Source organism: Globicephala melas, chromosome 17, assembly GCF_963455315.2.
Source record: "Globicephala melas chromosome 17, mGloMel1.2, whole genome shotgun sequence".
NCBI classification, from domain to species: Eukaryota; Metazoa; Chordata; class Mammalia; order Artiodactyla; family Delphinidae; genus Globicephala; species Globicephala melas.
The window spans coordinates 36,976,758-36,998,855 of record NC_083330.1 but is presented as its reverse complement, the minus strand read 5'-3'; the positions used below and the strand labels follow the sequence as shown (position 1 = coordinate 36,998,855).

General features: G+C 34.2%; 1 protein-coding gene across 7 annotated transcripts in view; it reads left to right on the top strand.

The window, feature by feature from the left end:
* The window catches only part of TRIQK (triple QxxK/R motif containing), a 90,813-nt gene extending 70,892 nt beyond the window's left edge, over positions 1–19,921 (top strand). For all 7 annotated transcript variants that reach the window (XM_030862871.2, XM_030862873.2, XM_030862870.2 and 4 more), the window contains 2 exons: positions 14,225–14,310; positions 19,490–19,921. In XM_030862871.2, coding sequence (XP_030718731.1) covers positions 14,225–14,310; positions 19,490–19,603 — 200 coding nt within the window. In that variant the 3' untranslated portion in view covers positions 19,604–19,921. The remainder of the gene's footprint in view (positions 1–14,224; positions 14,311–19,489) is intronic.
* Positions 19,922–22,098: the final 2,177 nt, after the last annotated feature.

Here is a 22,098-nt window from a genome sequence, read left to right as displayed (position 1 = left end):
ATTTTTAATTTCATTTATTGTGTTGTTAATGAATGTTTGTTTGCTGTTTAGTTCTTCTAAGTCCTTGTTAAACGTTTTGTATATTTTCTCCATTCTACTTACAAGATTTTGGATCATCTTTGCTATCATTATTCTGAATTCTTTTTCAGGTAGACTGCCTATTTCCTCTTCATTTGTTAGGCCTGATGGGTTTTTACCTTGCTCCTTCATCTGCTGTGTGTTTCTTTGTCTTCTCATTTTGCTTAACCTACTGTGTTTGGGGTCTCCTTTTCACAGGCTGCAGGTTTCGTAGTTCCCGTTGTTTTTGGTGTCTGCCCCCAGTGGCTAAGGTTGGTTCAGTGAGTTGTGTAGGCTTCCTGGTGGAGGGGACTAGTGCCTGTGTTCTGGTGGATGAGGCTGGATCTTGTCTTTCTGGTGGGCAGGTCCATGTCTGGTGGTGTGTTTTGGCCTGTCTGTGACCTTATTATGATTTTAGGCAGCCTTTCTGCTAGTAGGTTGGTTTGTGTTCCTGTCTTACTAGTTGTTTGGCATAGGGTGTCCAGCACTGTAGGTTGCTGTTCGTAGAGTGGAGCTGGGTCTTGGCGTTGAGATGGAGATCTCTGGGAGATTTTCGCCATTTGATATTACGTGGAGCTGGGAGGTCTCTGGTGGACCAGTGTCCTGAACTTGGCTCTCCCACCTCAGAGGCACAGCCCTGACACCTGGCTGGATCACCAAGAGCCTGTCCTCCACATGGCTCAGAATAAAAGGGAGAAAAAAAGAAAGAAAGAAAGAAAAAGATAAAATAAAATAAATAAAATAATATAAGATAGAATAAATAAAAATGTTATTAAAATAAAAACAAAAATTAATTATTAAATTTTTTTAAGTAATTAGAAAGAAAGAACAACCAAACCAAAAAACAAATCCACCAATGATAACAAGCACTGAAAACTACACCAAAAACAGAAACAAACAAACAAAAATAAACAGACAGAATCCAGGACAAATGGGAAAAGCAAAGCTATACAGAGAAAATCAAACACAGAAGCATACGCCTACATACTCACAAAAAGAGAAAACGGGGAAAAAAAAAAATATATATATATATATATATATATATATATATCGTTGCTCCCAAAGTCCACCTCCTCAATTTGGGATGATTCGTTGTGTATTCAGGTATTCCTCAGATGCAGGGCACATCAAGTTGGGTGTGGTGATTTAATCCACTGCTTGGATTTAATGAGGCTGCTGGGAGAGCTTTCCCTTTCTCTTCTTTATTTGCACAGCTCCTTGGATTCAGCTTGGATTTGGCCCTGCCTCTGTGTGTAGGTCACCTGAGGGCGTCTGTTCTTCACTCAGACAGGACGGGGTTAAAGGAGCAGCTGCTTCCGCGGCTCAGGCTCACTGAGGCCGGTGGGGGCGGGGGGAGGCAGTGGTATGGAGTTCGGGGTGAGTCTGCGGTGGCAGAGGCCAGCATGGCGTTGCACCAGCCTGAGGCATGCTGTGTGTTCTCCTGGGTAAGTTGTTCTTGGATCACGGGACCCTGGCAGTGGCGGGCTGCACAGGCTCCCGGTGTGGATAGTGACCTGTGCTCGCACACAGGCTTCTTGGTGGCGGCAGCAGCAGCTTTAGCGTCTCATGCCCATCTCTGGGGTCCGTGTTGATAGCCGTGGCCCACACCCGTCTCTGGAGTTCTTTTAAGCAGTGCTCTTAATCCCCTCTACTTGTGCACCAGGAAACAAAGAGGCAAGAAAAAGTCTCTTGCCTCTTCAGCCATTCCAGACGTTTTCCTGGACTCCCTCCCAGCTAGCCGTAGCACACTAGCCCCCTTCAAGCTGTGTTCATGCAGCCAACCCCAGTCCTCTCCCTGGGATCCAACCGAAGCCGGAGCCTCAGCTCCCTGCCCCCACCTGTCCCGGCAAGTGAGCAGACAAGCCTCTCGGGCTGGTGAGTGCTGGTCTGCACCGATCCTCTGTGCGGGAATCTCTCTGCTTTGCCCTCCGCACCCCTGTTGCTGTGCTCTCCTCCTCGGCTCCAAAGCTTCCCCCCTCCGCCACCTGCAGTCTCCGCCCGCGAAGGGGCTTCCTAGTGTGTGGAAACCTTTCCTCCTTCACAGCTCCCTCCCACTGGTGCAGGTCCCTTCCCTATTCTTTTGTCTCTGTTTTTTCTTTTTTCTTTTGCCCTACTCAGGTACATGGGGAGTTTCTTGCCTTTTGGGAAGTCTGAGGTCTTCTGCCAGCATTCAGTAGGTGTCCTGTAGGAGTTGTTCCACATGTAGATGTATTTCTGATGTAGTTGTGGGGAGGAAGGTGATCTCCATGTCTTATTCTTCCGCCATCTTCCAAATGGGGCTTCTTCTAGATGTATATTTACATACCACACAGTTGACCCTTGGTATCCATGGGAGATTGGTTCCAGGACCCCCATGGATACCAAAATCCTGATTCTCAAGTCCCTTATATAAGTAAAATGGTGAAATACAGTTGACACTTGAACAACATGAGTTTGAACTGCTCGGGCCCACTTATACACACACTTTTTTTTCCCAATAAATATATACGAGAGTCCTACAAGATCCTGGGTTAGCTGAATCCATGGATGTGGAACTGGAGATACAGCAGGCTGACTATAAAGTTGTACTAGAGTTTTGACTGTGCAGAGGGTCAGTGCCCCAACCCCTGCATTTTTCAAGGGTCAACTGTATTTGTGTATAACCTACACACATCTTCCTGTATACTTTAAATCATTTCTAGATTACAGTTGACTGTATATAAATTTCATTAAATTCTACCATTGGTCATGGTAGTACATGGGATTAACCAAGGAGTTCCTTCACATCTTTCCATATTCCTTTTGGCCCTCACTGTGTATTAACAAACCATTTTCTCCTTGATAGCCAACATCAATTATCCCAGCCAACACTGTGAGTCCCCATTTTACTGTTTACTCGTAGGCATGAATAATCCAAACTGACTGGGTAGCAGACTCAGCTTCCAATTCAGGAAAACTAATATTGTGTATTTTTTTTAGGTTACCTCTCTTTCTAGGTAAAGTACACAACAAAATGTGCTACTTAAACTTTGGGCACTGGGAGGATTTCCCTTATAAATTGTGTTTTAGGACCACCTCCAAAGATAGCAGTGTACTTCCAGCTTGTGCAGCATATTATAATGAACCATCCACATACATTATTTTTTAACTACTAAAACAGTACACAATATTTTATGATTTGTTGAATTAGATAACCCCCAATTCATGACTGCTAGCTCAGGCCAGATGGTCCCTGAGTCTCATGACCAGGTAGTCAGTCTTCATCAGAGCTTGGTAGCAATCCAGGAGTTGTTTCTTAGCAGCTGTTACCTGTTGAAGGAAGTATGGTGTTGTTCCAAAACCCTAGAGACTGCCACTTATTTTTAATTGGGACCTGCTAAAGACTTGTTTCTATGTCTCAGTTAGCTTAAAGCACTGCAGGCTCCATTGACTATGCCATGTCATAAGTTCTAAGAAGTAGAAGAGCTTGTACACCAATCTACTGGAGAACCTTTTATTGTACCATGTCTTAGCAGCTTTTCAGGTTCTTTACATATATAAAATATGCATGTAGATTAAAAAAATTAACAACATGAGCAACCATGTATCCATCATCTAGATTAAATATTAGACATATACCAGTAGCTTAGATTGCCTCTTTATGCACCTTCCCAATTGCTACACCCTCTATGCCTCTATACGTGTGAGAGATAACCACTATCTTGATTTTGTATTAATTCTGTTTTATGAATTTTCTACCTAGATATGTGTTAAGCGATATATTTTTTAGTTTATGAATTTTATATGAATGAAATCATGCTGTATATGTTGTTATGTATCTTGCTCTTATTGAACATATTTTTAAGTTTTATTCTTATTGATGAATGTTGATATAGTTCATTCATTTTCTATGCATTATAGCATTCCATTATATGACTATATCAATATTTTTCTATCCTACTCATTTTGACAATTGCATGATTCTCAGTTTTTTTCCTATGAATGCTATTATGACGATTCTATAAATATTTTCAGACATGTCTGTTCCATGTGCAAGAGTTTTTCTCTACAATATATACCCAGTAGAAAAATGTTGGATTATAGGTATGGATATGTGACATTATCAAGTAATGCCAGTTTCTTAAGAAGTTGTACCTATGTTCCCTTCTTAATGGTAGATAGAGCACAAAGCGCAGCAAGTTGACCTTTTCTTCTTGGAGATAATCTTGACATGCTCTAAATCAGTGGACTTCCATGAATCAGATTTAGTTGATAAGTCTCCGTATTTTTGACAGAATGTTCTTTCTTCTCCCAGATATAGACATAGATAGATATAGATAGCTATAGATATAGATATAGATATAGATATGAATGAGGCATCTCAGGCAGTTTTCATATCTTCTCCAGGGCTTATGTCTTATTGTCCTTGTGATATATTGCAGGTTGGTGAGGCAGTTGGTCTATTGGAATCAGATTATAGCATTAGATAGAGAGTTGATATAGTTTAAAAGCAGGTTTGTAAGTATACTGCTGTTCCTTCCAGTAAAGGCAGATAGTCTCTTGTGGTATCTGTGATCAGAATTTAGAAAAATGCATTGGCTAGATTAATTAGCTAGTTGTGACCATGTGCAAAGAACATTTATATTCTGCTATGGTAAGTACAGTAAAAAAATTCTACATTAAGTTTATATTTAATTGTACTCAGTCTCCAAGACCAACTAGCCACAGTGAGGAAATAAATAGATCTGCGAAAATAATCAGTGTAACTGCATATTTTGGGTTTTTTTTTTCTTTAGAGTAATCTTTTATTTATTTATTTTTGGCTGTGTTAGGTCTTCGTTTCTGTGCGAGGGTTTCTCTAGTTGCGGCAAGTGGGGGCCACTCTTCATCGCGGTGCACGGGCCTCTTCACTATCGTGGCCTCTCTTGTTGTGGAGCACAGGCTCCAGACGCACAGGCTCAGTAGTTGTGGCTCACGGGCCTAGTTGCTCCGCAGCATGTGGGATCTTCCCAGACCAGGGCTCGAACCCGTGTCCCCTGCATTAGCAGGCAGATTTTCAACCACTGCACCACCAGGGAAGCCCACATATTTTGTTTTTGATGATATACTCAGTTTCTGAAACTTCTCCAGGAATATGCATTCCCTTTGATTTACCATTTTAGTAAGCAAGGGGATTAATATTTCTACTTCACTCTTACTTTCAAAAGTTCTCACATCACATATCAGGGAACAAAGCTGAAGATCCTGCCTATTTCCAAGGTTATCATTTGAACCTATATACTCAGATATTGACAGTTGGTTCTGGACCACTGAGCCTGACATCAGAAATTGAACTTTTTACTTTTATTACCTATTAAGCTCTCTTTCTGACTTGGGAGACTTCAGTGACATTTTGGCCCCCTCCAGAAGTTAGTGTTTTCTGAATCTTTATACTTAATATGTTCCCAGTATTTGGAATTGCTTCCACCAGTTATCCACATGACTTCCTCCCTGACGTCATTCAAGTACCTGGTTAAGTGACATCAAATGATAATGTCAAGTGATGTTACCAAGAAGGCCTTCCCTAACCACTCTATCTGAAACAATACATCTCCCTCCTTTGTTTTCTGCTGCTTGCCAAATGTATTCTTCTATTTAGTGCTTTTCATTACCTAGCAAATTGAACCATTATTTTTGTTTGCTTATTATCCATCTTTTTGCAAGGTTCAAGATAATAGGCATTTGGTCTGTTTTGCCAAACTATTTTATTTTCAGTACCTTGAACACTGTTTCTATATAGTGTAAGTGCTCAATAATTTTTAATGAATGAATGAAAGCACTGCTTAAGAAAATAAGATATAAGAATTCTTATGACCATAAGTGAACATTTTCAGTTATGCTTAGGTACAAGGTTAACTAAGAAAAATTATAATTGGTGATATGTCCTGATGTTATACTATTTACAATACTATTCTCAGAGATTCTAGCAACTCTATCTGCTAACCATAAAAAATAATGTCTCATGCAATTAAGAGCTTGGATACAGGTGAAAATAATAATAATAATAGTAGTAATAATATATCTATATATAGATATATAAACACATAGGTATAACTTTTCTGTTTCCTTATGGATAACAATATTTTGTTACTTGCTAGCCAAAGTAACCTTATGTCAGAGATTTTACAATGTACTCAATAGCTATGTGTATATACTCATAGAGGTTTGATAATCAGTTGCTAATATTTGTTCAAAGAGCAATTTTATAGTACAGATTTCCTATGTGAAAATGCAAGCTTTAATGTTTTTTATTTTGAAATGCCCAGTTTTCAGCATTAAGTCCAGATTAATTTTGAAAAAAAAATTACTAAATTCTATTTTAGAATAAATAGCAAAGTTCATACATTCTAAGTGTATTTTTCCCTTATATAAGTTATGGTAAGTCCAGGCATTAACACGAAAGTTAATATGTTTTATTGTTCCAAGTGCATTACTTAGCTGTATCACTAGCATATTTGGGGACGGCCTTTTATATTTCTTCCCAAAATGATCTTGGATTTTACATGCAAAGGGAGAAGCTTTATAATGAGATATTGACAGAAACACACACTCTCTATTAAGAATCTCAGATTGTATTGAAGGAATTTTAAGTTTCAATGTCGTGATTTCAGAGAAATTTTCTATTTGTATTGGCAATATTAATAATGCAGTCATCTAAATATATATTTATTGTTAAGTCTTATACATAATGGATAATAGAATCTATATTCTTACTAAGCCATAAAAATAGTTTTCCGTATCATGGAAGTTTTACTAGAATAATAATTTTGCAACTTTATTTTAAACGTACAAAAGGTGGCATTTCATTATTATAAATATGTCTCATAAGTTTAAGATATAATATGTCATTATTTTAGAGAAAATCAAACGGAATGTTATGGCTGTTTTGATGAAAGTAATTGAGATTGAGGATTAAGAGTAACATTTGTGGGCTTCCCTGGTGGCGCAGTGGTTGAGAGTCCGCCTGTCGATGCAGGGGACACGGGTTCGTGCCCCGGTCCAGGAAGATGCCACATGCCGTGGAGTGGCTGGGCCCATGAGCCATGGCCACTGAGCCTGTGCGTCTGGAGCCTGTGCTCCACAGCGGGAGAGGCCACAACAGTGAGAGGCCCGCGTACCACAAAAAAAAAAAAAAAAAAAGAGTGACATTTGTCATCATTTATCAACCTGAACTTTGTTTTGTTCCTGTACTTTGTTTTGGTTTTACAGTATCAAGAAAATTCTATTAATACAAATAAATAGTTACAATATTAATGTAACTTTTTAATAGTACAGATCTAGCAATTTAAGCATACTCTTCAACTAAACTGAACACAAAACTCTAGAGAAGAGTAGTTAGAAATTTTATTCCAGAACTAAAACACAGGTATTATCTAAGGACAACCTGCAGTTTTTATCATGAATATAAAGTTTCAGTAACCAAAGTATAATAGTCCTTCTAACTATGCATGTGCCTCTCACTTTTTATTGCAAAACAGTTAAGCTATAATAAGAACATGCATCAAATAGGAACACCAGTGTCTTGTCTAGCATTTTTAAGGAAAATGCATCTGTGCTACAATAGTATATTCACTTGTATAATTCTTTGTCTGTGGACATTTAAAGTCCTGAATTATTAAAAGTCAACTGTATAGAAACAACTTTCCTAACCTATGACACATGTCCAAGAAGATCAAATATAAGTACAGCAAAGTCAAAAGAGATAAACAACAACTAGTTAAACTAGCACTGCAAAGCAATGTACTGCTTGTTTCCATTATATTAGAATGTGAAATGTATTGGATTGTGCATGTTAAATTTTTTTTAAATGTAGAATATCTTTAAAAATAGGAAATTGGGGCTTCCCTGGTGGTGCAGTGGTTGAGAATCCACCTGCCGATGCAGGGGACACGGATTAGTGCCCCGGTCCGGGAAGATCCCACATGCTGTGGAGCGGCTGGGCCCATGAGCCATGGCCGCTGAGCCTGCGCGTCCAGAGCCTGTGCTCAGCAACGGGAGAGGCCACAGCAGTGAGAGGCCCGTGTACCACAAAAAAAAAAAAAAAAAAAGGAAATTGAATAAAATATGATTTGAATTAGACTCTTAAAAGTTAAATGTATATTTTGTAATCTCTTGGGAAACTATTGAAACATTATTCTAAGAGATATATCAAAATACAATAAATGATTTAAACAAAATATTAAAAAATGTTCAAATAACTTAAAAAGGCATGAAAAGTGAAACAGAAACAAATCAAAGGAAACAAAAAGAAAACAAAGATAAAATGGTAGACCTAAATAAATATACATTAATAGTTTCATTAAATGTATATGTTTAAACATACCAATAAAAGGACAGAGGATTTTCAGGTTGAAATTTTATAAACTGATGTAAATATAGGCTGTAGATAAGAAATTCACTTCAAATATAATGAGATTAAAGGTAAAAGGATGGAAGAGAAGCACTTCTTGAATGGAAAGTAAGGACCTCAAAAGTCTGCTCTTCTATAAAAGCAAGAACAATGACAAAAAATTGTCAAAATCAAAATTTTCAGAAATCTACAAATTTTCAAAAAATTTAAAACAGTGCAAAGAGTGTTTATTTGAGAAAAACAGCTAACTCTGAGTAAGAACATCAAGCTTTGTTTTGTTCAACTTGCCTTAATCCAATCTTCCCCTCCTCAGCTTTGCAACAATAGTAGTCATGAAAAACAGCAGCCTGCAGTCACTGGAGAGGTCAAATGTGTTTGGAGCTACCCCAAATCCCATCCTCTGAGAACTATCACTATTTGATGTGTCTGGGAGCTTACTGAAAATCCCCATTCTCAGAAGTTGTCTTTATTTGACCTGACTTAGAGCTCATTCTGTGTGAAGAGTCCTTTCCTGATGGCATTTGGCAAAAACAATCAGTGGCAAGCATTTAACATCACGACTACCTGAGGCAGCATTACTAGTTGGGGCTAGCATAAGGCTGACCTAAAATTGTTTTTAAAACTGGGCAATGAGATGTTCATAGTGTCTTTTTAAATCCCTGACATAGATTCTTGGGAATCTAGAAAGTCATGAACCTGTGCAGGACTATGCCATGTCCAGTAAAGACCTGGAAAGGCCATAGCTCTCACTCTTTGCTGACCTTGAGGAAGCTAGCAGGAAGTGAAGGCTAATGCAGAACTATAAAGTCCTGTCAAAGTATGGAACACCTGTTCAACAAACCTGGAAGATATATTGGTAAAAGACAGTTAAGAAAATACCTGTCCAGTTATTAGATGAACATTAAGCTAAGTGACTCCATATAACAAAGAATACAGACTCTACAGAATTAGACCATAAAAGTCACTAAACAAACAAACAGTAACACCAACAAAAGAAGAACAAAGAGCAGCAACAACAAATCCTAGGGGAGATCTGTTTGGCCGAGTTGTCACATTACATTATTTAACTGTTGCTACATAACATTTTGTAGAAAACTGTTCTCTACAAAAATTATGAAACACACAAAAAAATCAGCAAATTATGGTCCATACACAGAAAAAGAATAGAAAGCATCTCTAGACAAGTTCAGACCTTGGACTTACTAGACAAAGACTTTAAATCAGCCATTTAAAATATGTTCAAAATATAAAGAAAACCGTGTCTAAAGAATTAAAGTATGAGAATGATGTACCAACAAATAGAAAATATTATTATATAAATGTAAATTATGTATATAAAAAATAGAAATTCTGGACTTGAAAAAAATATAATAACCAATATAAAAATTTCACTAGAGGGGCTTCGCAGTAGATTTGAACTTATAGGAGAAACAGGGAACATGAAGAGAGGTTAATTGAGATTATCCAGTCTGAGGAACATGAATAAAAAATAATGAATGAGATATGACAAAAAATGAACAGAGCCATAGATACCTATAGGACTCTATCTAGCATACCAGCCTATGCATAATAATAGTTCCAGAATGAGAAGAGGAAGAGAGAGTGTCAAAAAGAATATTCAAAAGACAAAAACCTTCTTGAAATGTGATGAAAAACTTTAATTTGTATATCCAAGAACCTCACAAAATTTTGAGAAGGATAAACTCAGAGATCCACACCTGGCCACCTCATAGTCAAACTGCTGAAAGTCAAACATAAAGAGTAAATCTTGAAAGCAGAAAGTAAAAAGTAATTCATTATATATGATGTGATGAAAGCAAAAGAGCGTCAACCAAAAATTCTACATCTAGCACAACTGTCCTTCAAAAAAGTGAGAAATCAAGATGTTCTTGGATAAACAAAACCAGAAAATTTGTCAGTAGTACACCTGCCCTATAAGAAACACTAAAAGAAGTCCTCCAGGCTAAAATGAAAGTGCATAAGGCAGTTACTAGAATCCACAAACAGAAAAAATAAGTTAACACCAGTAAAAGTAACTGCATAGGTAAATATATCTACAAGTGTTTTTGTGTATAACTTTGTTCTTCTCCTTGCTGACTTATGAAATGATGATAAAGCAGTACTTAGATGGAGATTTATACTTGTTAATGACTATATTAATAAAGAAGAAAGGTTTCAAATCAATAACTTAAATTTCTATCTAAAAAATTAGAAAAAAATGTGCAAACTAAACTCAAAGCTATCTGAGGGAAGGAAATAAGAAAGATTAGAGTGAAAATAAACAAAATACAAAACAGAAAAATGGTAGAAAAAAATCGACAAAACCCAAAATTTGTTATTTAGAAAGATCAATGAAATTGAAAAAACCTGTAGTTAAGACTAAGGAAAAAAAAAGAACAAATTACTAATACCAGTAACAAAACAGTGTAACTACTATCAACCTTACACATATAACATGGATTATAAGAGAATACTATGAACAATTAATTGTACACTAAAAAATTAGATAACCTAGATACAATAATACCAAGTGCTAGTGATGATGCAAAGCTATCAGAACTCTTATTCATTGCTGGTGAGAATGCAAACACTCTGAAAAATGGTTTGACAATTTCTTACAAAGTTAAATATATACTTACCATAAGACTCAGCAATCTTACCCTAGATAAATGAAAACTTATGTTCACATAAAAACCTGCATACCTGTGTTTATAGTAGCTCTTGTCATACTTGCCAAACACTGGACATAACCCAAATGTACTTCAATGAGTGAATGGATAAACAAGTTCTGGTACCTTCCTATAATGGAATACTAACCAGCAATAGAGAAGAATAAAATGCTGATACATACAACTTGGGTGAAATTTAAAGGCCTTAAGCTGAATAAAAGAAGCCCTTGTCACATTTTTGCTGCATTATTGAAAAGACAAAGCTATAGAAATGGACAATATATCAGTGGTTGCCAGGAATTATGGTAGGAAGGAGGGTGAGTTTAGAAAGTTAGTGCCAGGGAGTTTTTTGAAATAATATAACTTTTCTATATCCTGATTATAGTAGTAATTACATGATCTATACATAAGCATTAAAATTCATAGAACTGTATACCAAAAGGAAAAAAAATGTTATATTCACTGTATGATAAGTAAAAAATAAAATATAATGAAATAATATAATAGGAGCATATTGGAGGGAGGAAGCATAAATCAGTCCATCAGAAAGTGTGGAGATGGGGGAGAAAGCTTTTGTTACTTAAACTATGTCATAGGAAATTAAAATACAGAACTGTGATGAATGGTGTAATTGAGAAGAGAGAAACGAGATGATTGAGGTCCCATATTGGCTTTGTAGGCTCGAATTTCTCTCATATAAAATGTAATGAGCAATTGCTAAATTGCCACTTTTGTTATCGTATTATTGATATAACCAAAATCAGATCCAATTGTATTTAAAAAGCTGTCTGCATATGAAATCTAGATTACATAAATGTGTTTTTTCCTGGGTGTAAGTACTCAGAAGGCAGGAGCTTCTTATTTTATATTTTTTTTTACAATCATGTGCGCATAGGTATTTTTCATGAAGCCATAAAAAATTAAAATGTTAAATATCTTTTTGGGTATAATGGAGAGATCTGGTTTTAGTTATAAAGAACTTAACAAATGCCCCTGTAAACGTTTTCACTTAGTAGACTGAAACCACGTTTTGCAATATATACTTTTGGATATCACAGTCAGCAAGGAGAATGCTACATTAATGACAGATGCACTTTTTGGAGAAGTATGAGGTGTGTAATAATTTTTAAAACTGTCTTTTTATTATAAATACTGCTTCAAATGTTCATATCAACTTTAATATAAATTTAGAAGTATTATTCTTTAAGAGATTATAGGACTTGAATTGAAATAGAACACATTATTTAACCAATGGCAAGTGAAGTAGAATGATAAAATCTCACTTTAACATTGACTCTTTTAAGCATATTTGAATCTGCTTTATGACAGACACATCATCCAGAATATTGCATATGTCTACAAAAAGCAGATTGGTTAAGATAATCTCTTTTTTTGTTTATTTTGTCCCTGTTGCACCCAGAGTTTATTATAGGGCATATATAACATAAGAAATGACTTCTTGGCTTCAAATCTATAATATTGAAATTTCTTTTTAGGTTCTCATTAGAAACTTGCTTTGTAACCCTGAGTGGAGACATTTGATGTGTCACCAGTTTCATTGCTCTGAACTGTTTATATCTCAGCAGGAATAATGACATGAATAGTTTGACTGTTGACATGTGAAATCAGAGTGAACACTTGTCAAGATTTTTTCAGCAAAATTAAATGTTGCTAATTTAAAATGGGTCAGAGTAATATTTTTCTGTATTTGTTCATTCCATAATTTAAATTTAGATCATTTGATATACATTTTTACAATTGGCTCATTTCTGGATCATTAAACCCCATCATCAAATAATATTTATTAAGGTGCTGCATGCTCATAGATCCAGAATGACTGCTATACCATTGCAGTTAAGGAAATAGCATACACACTTCTTAAAAAAAAAAAGCTCTTCAGCCAAATAAATACTTTTATGTGTCTAATGAACACAGATATAGCATTTCTTCATCCTCCCATTCATTTGTCTCACTTCTCCCTGGCATTTCTAACTCTAAAAATCTATATAGAATTTTAAAGGTACTTTTGAATCATTAGCAAACACATTAAAAAATATATTGCACATTAAATTTTGATGGTATACTTTAGATAAACTGCTTTCAGATTTACTTCAGTGTGAGGAAGATGTGGAAATTAAAGTTAGCAGTTGTATTATTTTGATAGACTACAGGGGTAAGTTTTGGAAAGTAATTGATCTTTGAAAGGAAAGGGAATAAAATGGAAACAACAAGGCCAAATAGAAGAATATAAAATAGTTGAAGAGATTATATGGTCAAATGTTAACTCCCACTCAGAATGACATATGATTATATTTGAGACTAACTGGACCCAATTCTTAGCTAACAGGTTGGTTAACAAAAAGAGTATATTATTCTAGTCAATGCTTTTGTTGTTGTTATTGTTAAATCTGTTTTCCTCACAGGGTGTGTAATAGCTCTTTTGTTACCCATTAGTGGGGTCACCAGGTGGTATACACACACACAAAAAAGCAAATTTGGTGACACTAACTCAGTTTTGTTCATTTTTGGTTGTTAAATGTGGTAAAGAACATTGAAACTAATGTCTAAATATAGCTATCCTTCATCATTTATCTAGCCATATTTATTCTGTCCTCCACAGAGAGCAAACAAAAGTTAAATACTTTTTTCTAAAGAATTCAGCAACTGAAAGTTATTTACAGATCAGTCTTTAGTTTCTTACTTTGAAGATACTTCTCAGATTGATTATTGAATACTTAATATATCGATAATAAAATAAATTTCTAATGAACTGTTATTCTTCAATTATGAAGACAGAGTTAATCTTATCTGTTTAAAGGGATCTTATGTAATTTCATTTATTTCCACATTTGTCTCCAAATGCTTCTAAAGGTTTACTCTCTTTGCTTTAAACATCTTATTCTCTAAAAGAATTTTTTATCTTTGTTGATATTCACCTCACACCAAATGAAAGATGTCTGTCAAATCTTCTTCCTGAAAAAGTAAGAGAGAAGGAAAAATTGACCTTAGGGTGACCAGTTTATGGTTTCCATAACTGGGAATTACTTTGCAACTTTGTCTCCCAGTTTTACTCTATTTAAAGGTTCTTTGACATTTCAGATGGCCGTTAAACTTAAATTATAGCTCATTGTCTGAAATTATCTCTTTCTAGGTAAACAAGATTATAAAAAAACCAAACCTATTTTACGAGCAACCAAATTAAAAGCAGAAGCAAAGAAAACAGCAATAGGCATAAAGGTACCTGTATTTGATAACTTTAAAATGTGATATATTGCATGCCATCTCATTTTCTAAAACTGGATTGCATAAATGTTGAATTCTAAATGTTTTATGACATTTCAAAATCTAAGTCAAATGCCAGGATTAAAGGCTTTTAAAGAGAATTTACTTAATGAGAAACATCCTTCCCATTCTAAGATTTTATTAGGTCTTAGAATAAGACCTAATGTCACTTAAGAGAGACAGTTACACTTAAAGTTGCAATTTACTTTTTCTCTAGCTACTGTATTTATTGTTCAAACACTTCAGCGATATATGTGGCCTGGATCAAAAACTTTTCTCACTTGCAATAAGTTTCATTTTATGGTTGTTTAACTTTTAATTATAATTGTATATACTTAGATCATTAATATATGTAATTTTACACGTGTATTATTTTTGTTGTCAGTACTCCCTATGATGAAATTCTAATGATGTTTCCAAACTTGTTCTTTTAGAAAACCAGTGTTTTAACTGCTTAAGAGGGATAAAAGCAACTGAGAATGATGTTAGCAGATGCTAATCCAATGTGCTAGCACAATGAAGTTCAACAAAATTACATTTACATTATTACCCATGTCAACTCTGCCAAGTGTTTAGAGTAAAATTAAACTATAAATAGAAAAATTAATTTGACAGCTCTACTGTCAAATGTGCAAAAGTAAAGTGACTAGTACCTATATTTTATTTAAATATTAAAATGTTAAAAGGAGATTTTGGGTTTTATCTGGCAGATGAAAAATCAATTTTTCTAAGTTATAGCTTATAGCAAATGCCAAGGTATTACTACCAAGCTGTAACAGCTGTTGAACTGCCAGATGATATATTTGGTTGTCTTCCAGAATTTGCTATTATGATCACGAAACACTGCCTTCTTTTTACTCCTGATACTGATTTTGATCAAGCATTGCTGTGTGCTGCGGTATGTTTTCACAGCACAATCTCCTCAGTTAGTGCTGTGTGTCAGTTTTTAACGGAAGAAAAAGAAAAAAAAAAATGAATTGCCTTTTTGTTTGAAAGAGAGATGATTAATCTTTTGAAGTTTTCTTCTAATTTCATGTGAAATTTCATTCATCTTTAAAATTATTTCCATGACACAAACTTTCTAAAACCAGTGGTTAGTTTCTTATTTTGCAGTTAGTTACCTGATGATTGTCTCTTGTAATGAGAGCACTGTCTGTCATTTTCCAGGAAAGCAATATGTCACTTATTTTTATCTTTCACAATACAAGGCTTTGTTTTTGTCTTGTTAGAAGAATATTGGGGTAGCACAATCCACTTGTGGCACAGTATAATGAGCAGCTGCAAATTAGAATTTGAAAAATAGTGCAGCCATGCATTTATTGATGTATACCACTTTCCTGTATATATCCTCTATTTCATTTGCTCTTATCATTTTGCTATGGTTTTAACTTGAGGAAATAACCATATTCCTAGTATAAGTCTACCTTATAGTGCAATCTAATGTCTTTTTAAAAACAATATAGAATTTGTTTATCTTTTATGAGAAAAAAATTGTTCTTAGGTTTCATTGATGATTTAAAGTATGTACAGAAAAGTTTCTGACATCAAAAACAGCTCCTTTTTAATAAACTAGCATATCATTTTGATTTGTAAACCTGTGAAAAACAAAAACCTTATCTTTAAACACTGTTTACTTTGCTTGAAAATTTATGTAATGAACCCATTAAAATAATAGGAAACTTTTTAGAATCAGAACCATGGAGGTGTTTTACATTTCAAATCTGGCATACTAATTAGTTTGCCCTGTCAAACTTTGATTGCCTTGTCATTTTAGCATAGTATTTTAAATAACGAAATTTCTTTCAGCAATTGCCATTTAATGCTATTTAATTTCCCCAGTGAGTGATTTTATCCATGTTGATAATGTCAGAGAAGCAACTAAGGATTAATGAACATCAAACATGTTTGACTCTTATCTAGTTAATACAGGATGGCCATAATGTTATAATATTTTATCACTTTACTACTTATTTTTTAGAATGAATCATTGCTATGCTTTTAAAATAATTTAAATCTACAGAAAATATGAACAGCTGCAAGGAATAGGAAAATAACAGCAATGATAAAACTGAACACGAGAGAGGCCTAGAATCACATGACTCCTCTTACTGTTACAATGATCTAGCTGAGTCTAAACTGGCACATTTGTAAAATGGATTTTATGCCATTTACCTCACAGTATAGTCAGAAGAGTTAAATAATACACTTAACATAAATATTTCTTTGAATTAGCTATTACTGGTTTGCATAAATAAGACTGTCCTTGGATGTTTGTCATTGGCCTAAAGATCCCCTACTCAACTAAGTCTGCTTTGTGTTACTATACTACATATTACAAAATGTTTTCAGTTTTGCTGTGAAGATAGTATTATGGATATTATTGCTGTAAAGTTTTCAAAACATTACATAATTTTAATATACCTTGTACATAAATTATATAAATCTGACTCAATCCTTCATTTATTTAGAAATTGCTATGAGCATTACAATGTTGTAGAACCTGTGGAAAAAAAGATGAATAAGACACAATTATCTTGGAGGAATTTCTACAAGAAATCACATGATTGAGAAATCATGGATTAGAGATATAAAAATTACACAATAGGGTACTTACCCTCAGGGGCTTCTAGTGCTTTTTTATAAATGTATGTTTAGTGATAGAAAATTTCAGGGAACAGTAATGATTCAGAATAAGATATGAATATCACTTCTTCAAAATGTGGAATTATTTCTATTGAGAAGCTATTTTTAGTTTGTGTCTTTTACCAATGTAAACAAAATGTCATAATTTATGACCCAGTAATGAGTACCGCCTAAAAATTATTTGCACAACTAATATTTGCTATTTGGTTGCTGTTCAATTTGAAGATTATTTTTCAAGAGTTGCAACATCAGGGAAAATTTTTTTTGAATGCAAATAACCTGTGTTTCCTAGTATTTAGAAGGAAAAAGATAATCTATATTTGTTTATTAAGTAGTTTATTTGAAACAAGTAATTATAATAAAAAATAAGGATCAGAAATTTGATTTATCTGTTACATAAATAAAATATTCAAATGGCAACCAGATCCTGCTAACAACCCCTTGGGTTGAGCCAGCTGGAAGCATTATTTTTGTTCTCTTTGTTATTCCTGATCTAAAACTAAAAATGGCCAAGGGTGGGGAGAGTCATAAATGCCTGTAGGTCTCTAAGTTATGGTTAGTGTGACCAGAATTCTGAAAGCAGTATTTTCAAATTTTACCATAGTTTTAACCCTCCAAGTATGCAGTCCCCACAATACTTATCTCCTTAGCAGAATAGGGACATTCTGAAACAAATGATTTGCTGTACCTCCTCGTCCAATACTTCGGAAGCCTCACCCCCTACACCATAGTATGTTGAATAGACTTAATTGAATTAATGGATCTTCTGAAGTTGTATTCTATGAATGTTCTCTGCTTCCTACCCTTAAACCCCTTTTTCATGCCTCTGGATATTCTGAAAATGTACAATGAAGATGATACAGAGCTGTTTGAAAGGATAAGAAGGAGTTGAAAAACAGCAATTAGAGGTGATTATCAATGAGATGAGAATCACAGACTCTAATCAAGAGTAAAAACTTTAGTCTTGTGTTAAGCTTATGGGAATGGTGACTGCTGTTGAACAGTTTTTTGTCCACTGTACAGAACAGATGGAGTTTGCAGTTGTGTGTCACTTGTTTATTACATCCTCTTAAAATTAGTAGCTGTGTAACCAGATGGGTCTGGGAGCACAGCTGTGGATACAAGAAAATAAATGAAACCTGTCTGATGCTGCCATGCCCTTTTGAGATGCCAAAGTATTCCAACTGCAGCAGAGAAAATTCACTTTAATTTGACATTATATTGATAGAGTAGATTGAGAAATCAAATCTTACAAAAATAGTTGACACTAAGTCTTTCAACCCCATGTATTTTATTAATATTTATTTTTATAGTTTGCAAATCTAAAAAAATCTAATTATAAAGCTAAAAATCTGTATAAAATGTCCATTTGTAATTTCAATATCCAGGTAAAAATTACATGTTGATTATAAACCAAATTTATTTTAATGCTTTTAAAGTTTATTAGGTGGCATATGTTGAATTATTAATTTTGCATTCTTTTGAAATGTAAACTACATTTGTGTAAGTGCAAATAAATTGCTTCTCCATAAAATAATGTCAGGAAGGGGTGTGATATGCAAGTGAGAATTACAAGGGAATATTTAAGCCCCTTAGGATACTGTACTAGCACTATTTATTCTTCTTTCTGTTTAGCCAAATGATATGTTAATACTGAGACAATTCCTTCATGGTATGTGTGTGTGTGTGTGTGTGTGTGTGTGTGTGTGTGTGTGTGTATAAGTTTATAGACTTTTTGAAAAATAATATGATTTTTGCCATTGTATATATGGTAATTTTTTGGCTATTATTTCAGCATAATTGATTAATATAATCCATATCAAATCACCAAATGAAGTATCCAGGACCATCCTTCATAGTTGTGTTAATTATATCATATCATGCTTTATGAGCCAAGAGTACTTAGTTTTGTTCTGCCACATTGTAAACTATAGAATTTAGAATTTAAAAATGAGTTTTAAAAAGTAATATTTAATAAGGATGTTTACAGAGACATAATGTAGAAACTGGTTATAATAGTTTCTTCCTATTAGAAAAGGAATGATAATTTAAAAAAGAATCTGTGTCCAAATGCTATAGCTAATAATAAACGTATTGAAGCAAGAAATAATGTTATTTCTTTCTCAAATGTTATTTCTTTCTCAGATAGAGAAAGATAAACTGTGTAGGCACAAACTACATTGCTTACATCCAACAGTTTGATATCCAAACTACGAAAATATATTAAAATTATAAATGTTAATTTTACTATTAGAAAAACACAAATTTAAATAAAAATAATAATACACATCTATTATTATACCCACTGATGTACCTGCCATTATATTAGGTATTGTCAAGCACAAAAGTTTCTTTGCTTAATGACAGAAAATGTTAAACAAAAAGAATGTGATTATTAATTCTAGACTGTGTGTTTTTATCTCGTGAAGCTGATAAAGTTAACCAACCTCATTTCATGAATTTCAAATCTACTTTTTTTTTCCTTCCTCAGGAAGTTGGCCTTCTACTTGCAGCTATATTGGCCCTCCTACTGGCTTTCTATGCTTTCTTTTATCTCAGACTGTCCACAGATGTTGACCCTGATCTGGAACCAGATGAAGATTAGTTGAGCAGCAATCAATGCATGAAAAGGATATAATTTTATAAAAGCACCTCTAGGGACCAATACTTTCTGAAGTACTGAGACAGCAAGGTCTTGAATTTTTTCTGCTGGTATTTTCAGTTTGCAGAAATATCTTTTAAAATGTTGCATAGGATATCAAGAAAAGAACCTTACCTAGTAATGTAGTATGTGTGCTACCAGATACTTTTATAAATCTTTCTACTTTGACAGGCAACCTATTCATGGTGCATTTAGATAAAGTGAAAAACAGATCCTAAATTCTTCAGATGTCTTAGGCAATTTATGTGTATAACTCCATCACTTACAGATTACTAAATCTATTTTTGTTCCATATACATTCTAAGTAAAAGTATATATCCTCATTTACAGAAACATTCTCTAGTCACATTCAGAGCCTAAGAAGGAATGAAAACTCATGGGAAATTTTTCATTTTACAGAGAAACCCTGCTTTCTTTCCAGACGTAGTTTATATCATTAGAGAGACAATCTGCACATACATCTACAGTAATCTTTTTCCTTCTTTGCCAACTGTTCAGTGCACATGTGCTCCATCAGAAATGGCACCTGGATGACAGAAGCTCAAAGAGTCACATATGTCTCTAAAATAGAGTTGCTTTCCTCTTGGGCTGTCTGAACTGGTGTAAATAGAAAGTTCAGTTGATCTTGATTTTAATTAACTTATTACTCTATTAATATAAACTTGGAATTCTATTTTAATTATGTTGTCCTGGCTGCTTGCAGTATCAGTTTGCCCCTCTTGTTAAGGAGATATGTAGCAACCTGTTGTCTAATTGTGCAGTGTTTTTCACACAACGGTAATAGCAGAAGTCCTACCTACTCAGAGTCATTTTCTTGGGTTGTCTCTTATATCTGAACAATACAAACTTGTTTTACAAAATTGTATTTTGTCTCTTGGGAATTAAATCAATTAGAACCCTTTCATGAAAAGTAATAGAAGAAAATATATGTCTTATATTACTCACATATGGAGTTTTTTGTTTATATGATTTTTCAAGGTATTTTACATTTGTTGGAGTATAATGACTAATGTAGTCAGTATTTTTTACTGGTAATGGAATTTTAAAATAATTTTATAACACATGAGTACATAAAGATTAGAAAATGGAAAAATATGTGTCCACAGCAGAGTTGTTAGTTACTACCTTACATAAATATGTATAGAAAATGAATAGCTTGCAACATGTGCATAAGGTGTTTCATAGTAAATACATTGTATTTATAAAGAGTAAATAAAATGTTAAGATTGTTTCCATACTCTCCAAGAGAAGAAAGTATTGATAAATATCCTAGATAGTCTTTGAGACTTTTGCAGATAGTTGAATGTGGTTGTGTAGCATTATGTTCTGTAGAATTTTTTCAAGTAGCATAACTTATTTCATCAGTGTGAAAACAGCCAAAAGTTCCAGTGTCCTCACAGATCATTTATGCCAAACATCTGAGGGCAAAATTTAGCCAGTGCTGTTTCCTGGATTCTTCCCATTGAAATCACAAACTTAAGAGACAGACCAAGAGTTCCTATACATTCACCACAGTGGACAAATCCAAGTGGCATTTTTAGGAAAGGTTGCAGCATTTAATGCCATGTGGTATGTCTGTTTGTGAAGTGGGTGGCAAGAGAATATCCAAGCTGGCATTTTGGATATGATGGGTCTTTTACTTTCCTGAGTGACATGCCACATGTCAAGAAATACTGCTTTCCCCCACTCCTATCACATTTATGTGAACAATCTTCATTTAGTTATTTCCCCGCCCATCTGGTGTTAAATACAGTCATATAAAATAAAGATTATTTCTAATTTCAGTGGTAATTTAAATGCAAGGATATGTAATAATTGTCTATTAAATACCTATCCAAGTGAGATATTACAGAATTTACAGTATTTAAAATAGATGATTGTACTCTTGGAAATGTTTGAAAATTCATTACCCTGAAAAAAAGGAGAAAAACAACTTTACTATCCTGTTCTACTCTTGAGGTATTCTTTGGAGGAAAAATGTTGTGTCTGATAGTAATGAATATTAGCCTAGACACAGCATAACTAACTTAACTGATTAACTTATGGTAAGTCCCAAAGGCTAAACTCTGATTTTAATAAATAGCAGGTAAAGTGAGACAATGTATATTTACAAAATAATGTTTTCGTGAAATGCACATTTTTCAAACTCACATTAGCTGGGAAGCAGCCAATCCTCAGTAGAGAAATCCCAAGTTGAAGTCTGGTTTGAATCTTTGAAGACAGAGAGGTGATATCCGGTCTGCAGTTTCAGGGGACTACACTTTTAAATAGTGAGTGGTATTTGGCATAAATCTGAGACTGGCACCATACAAATTTTAGGCATGGGTTTTTCCCCTCCAATAATTCACTGCTCAGAGTAATTCAGAAGGCAAAAAAAAAAAAAAAAAAATTAATGACTTTTCAGAATGTTAGAATCTATCTGTTAACATACTCTTTCT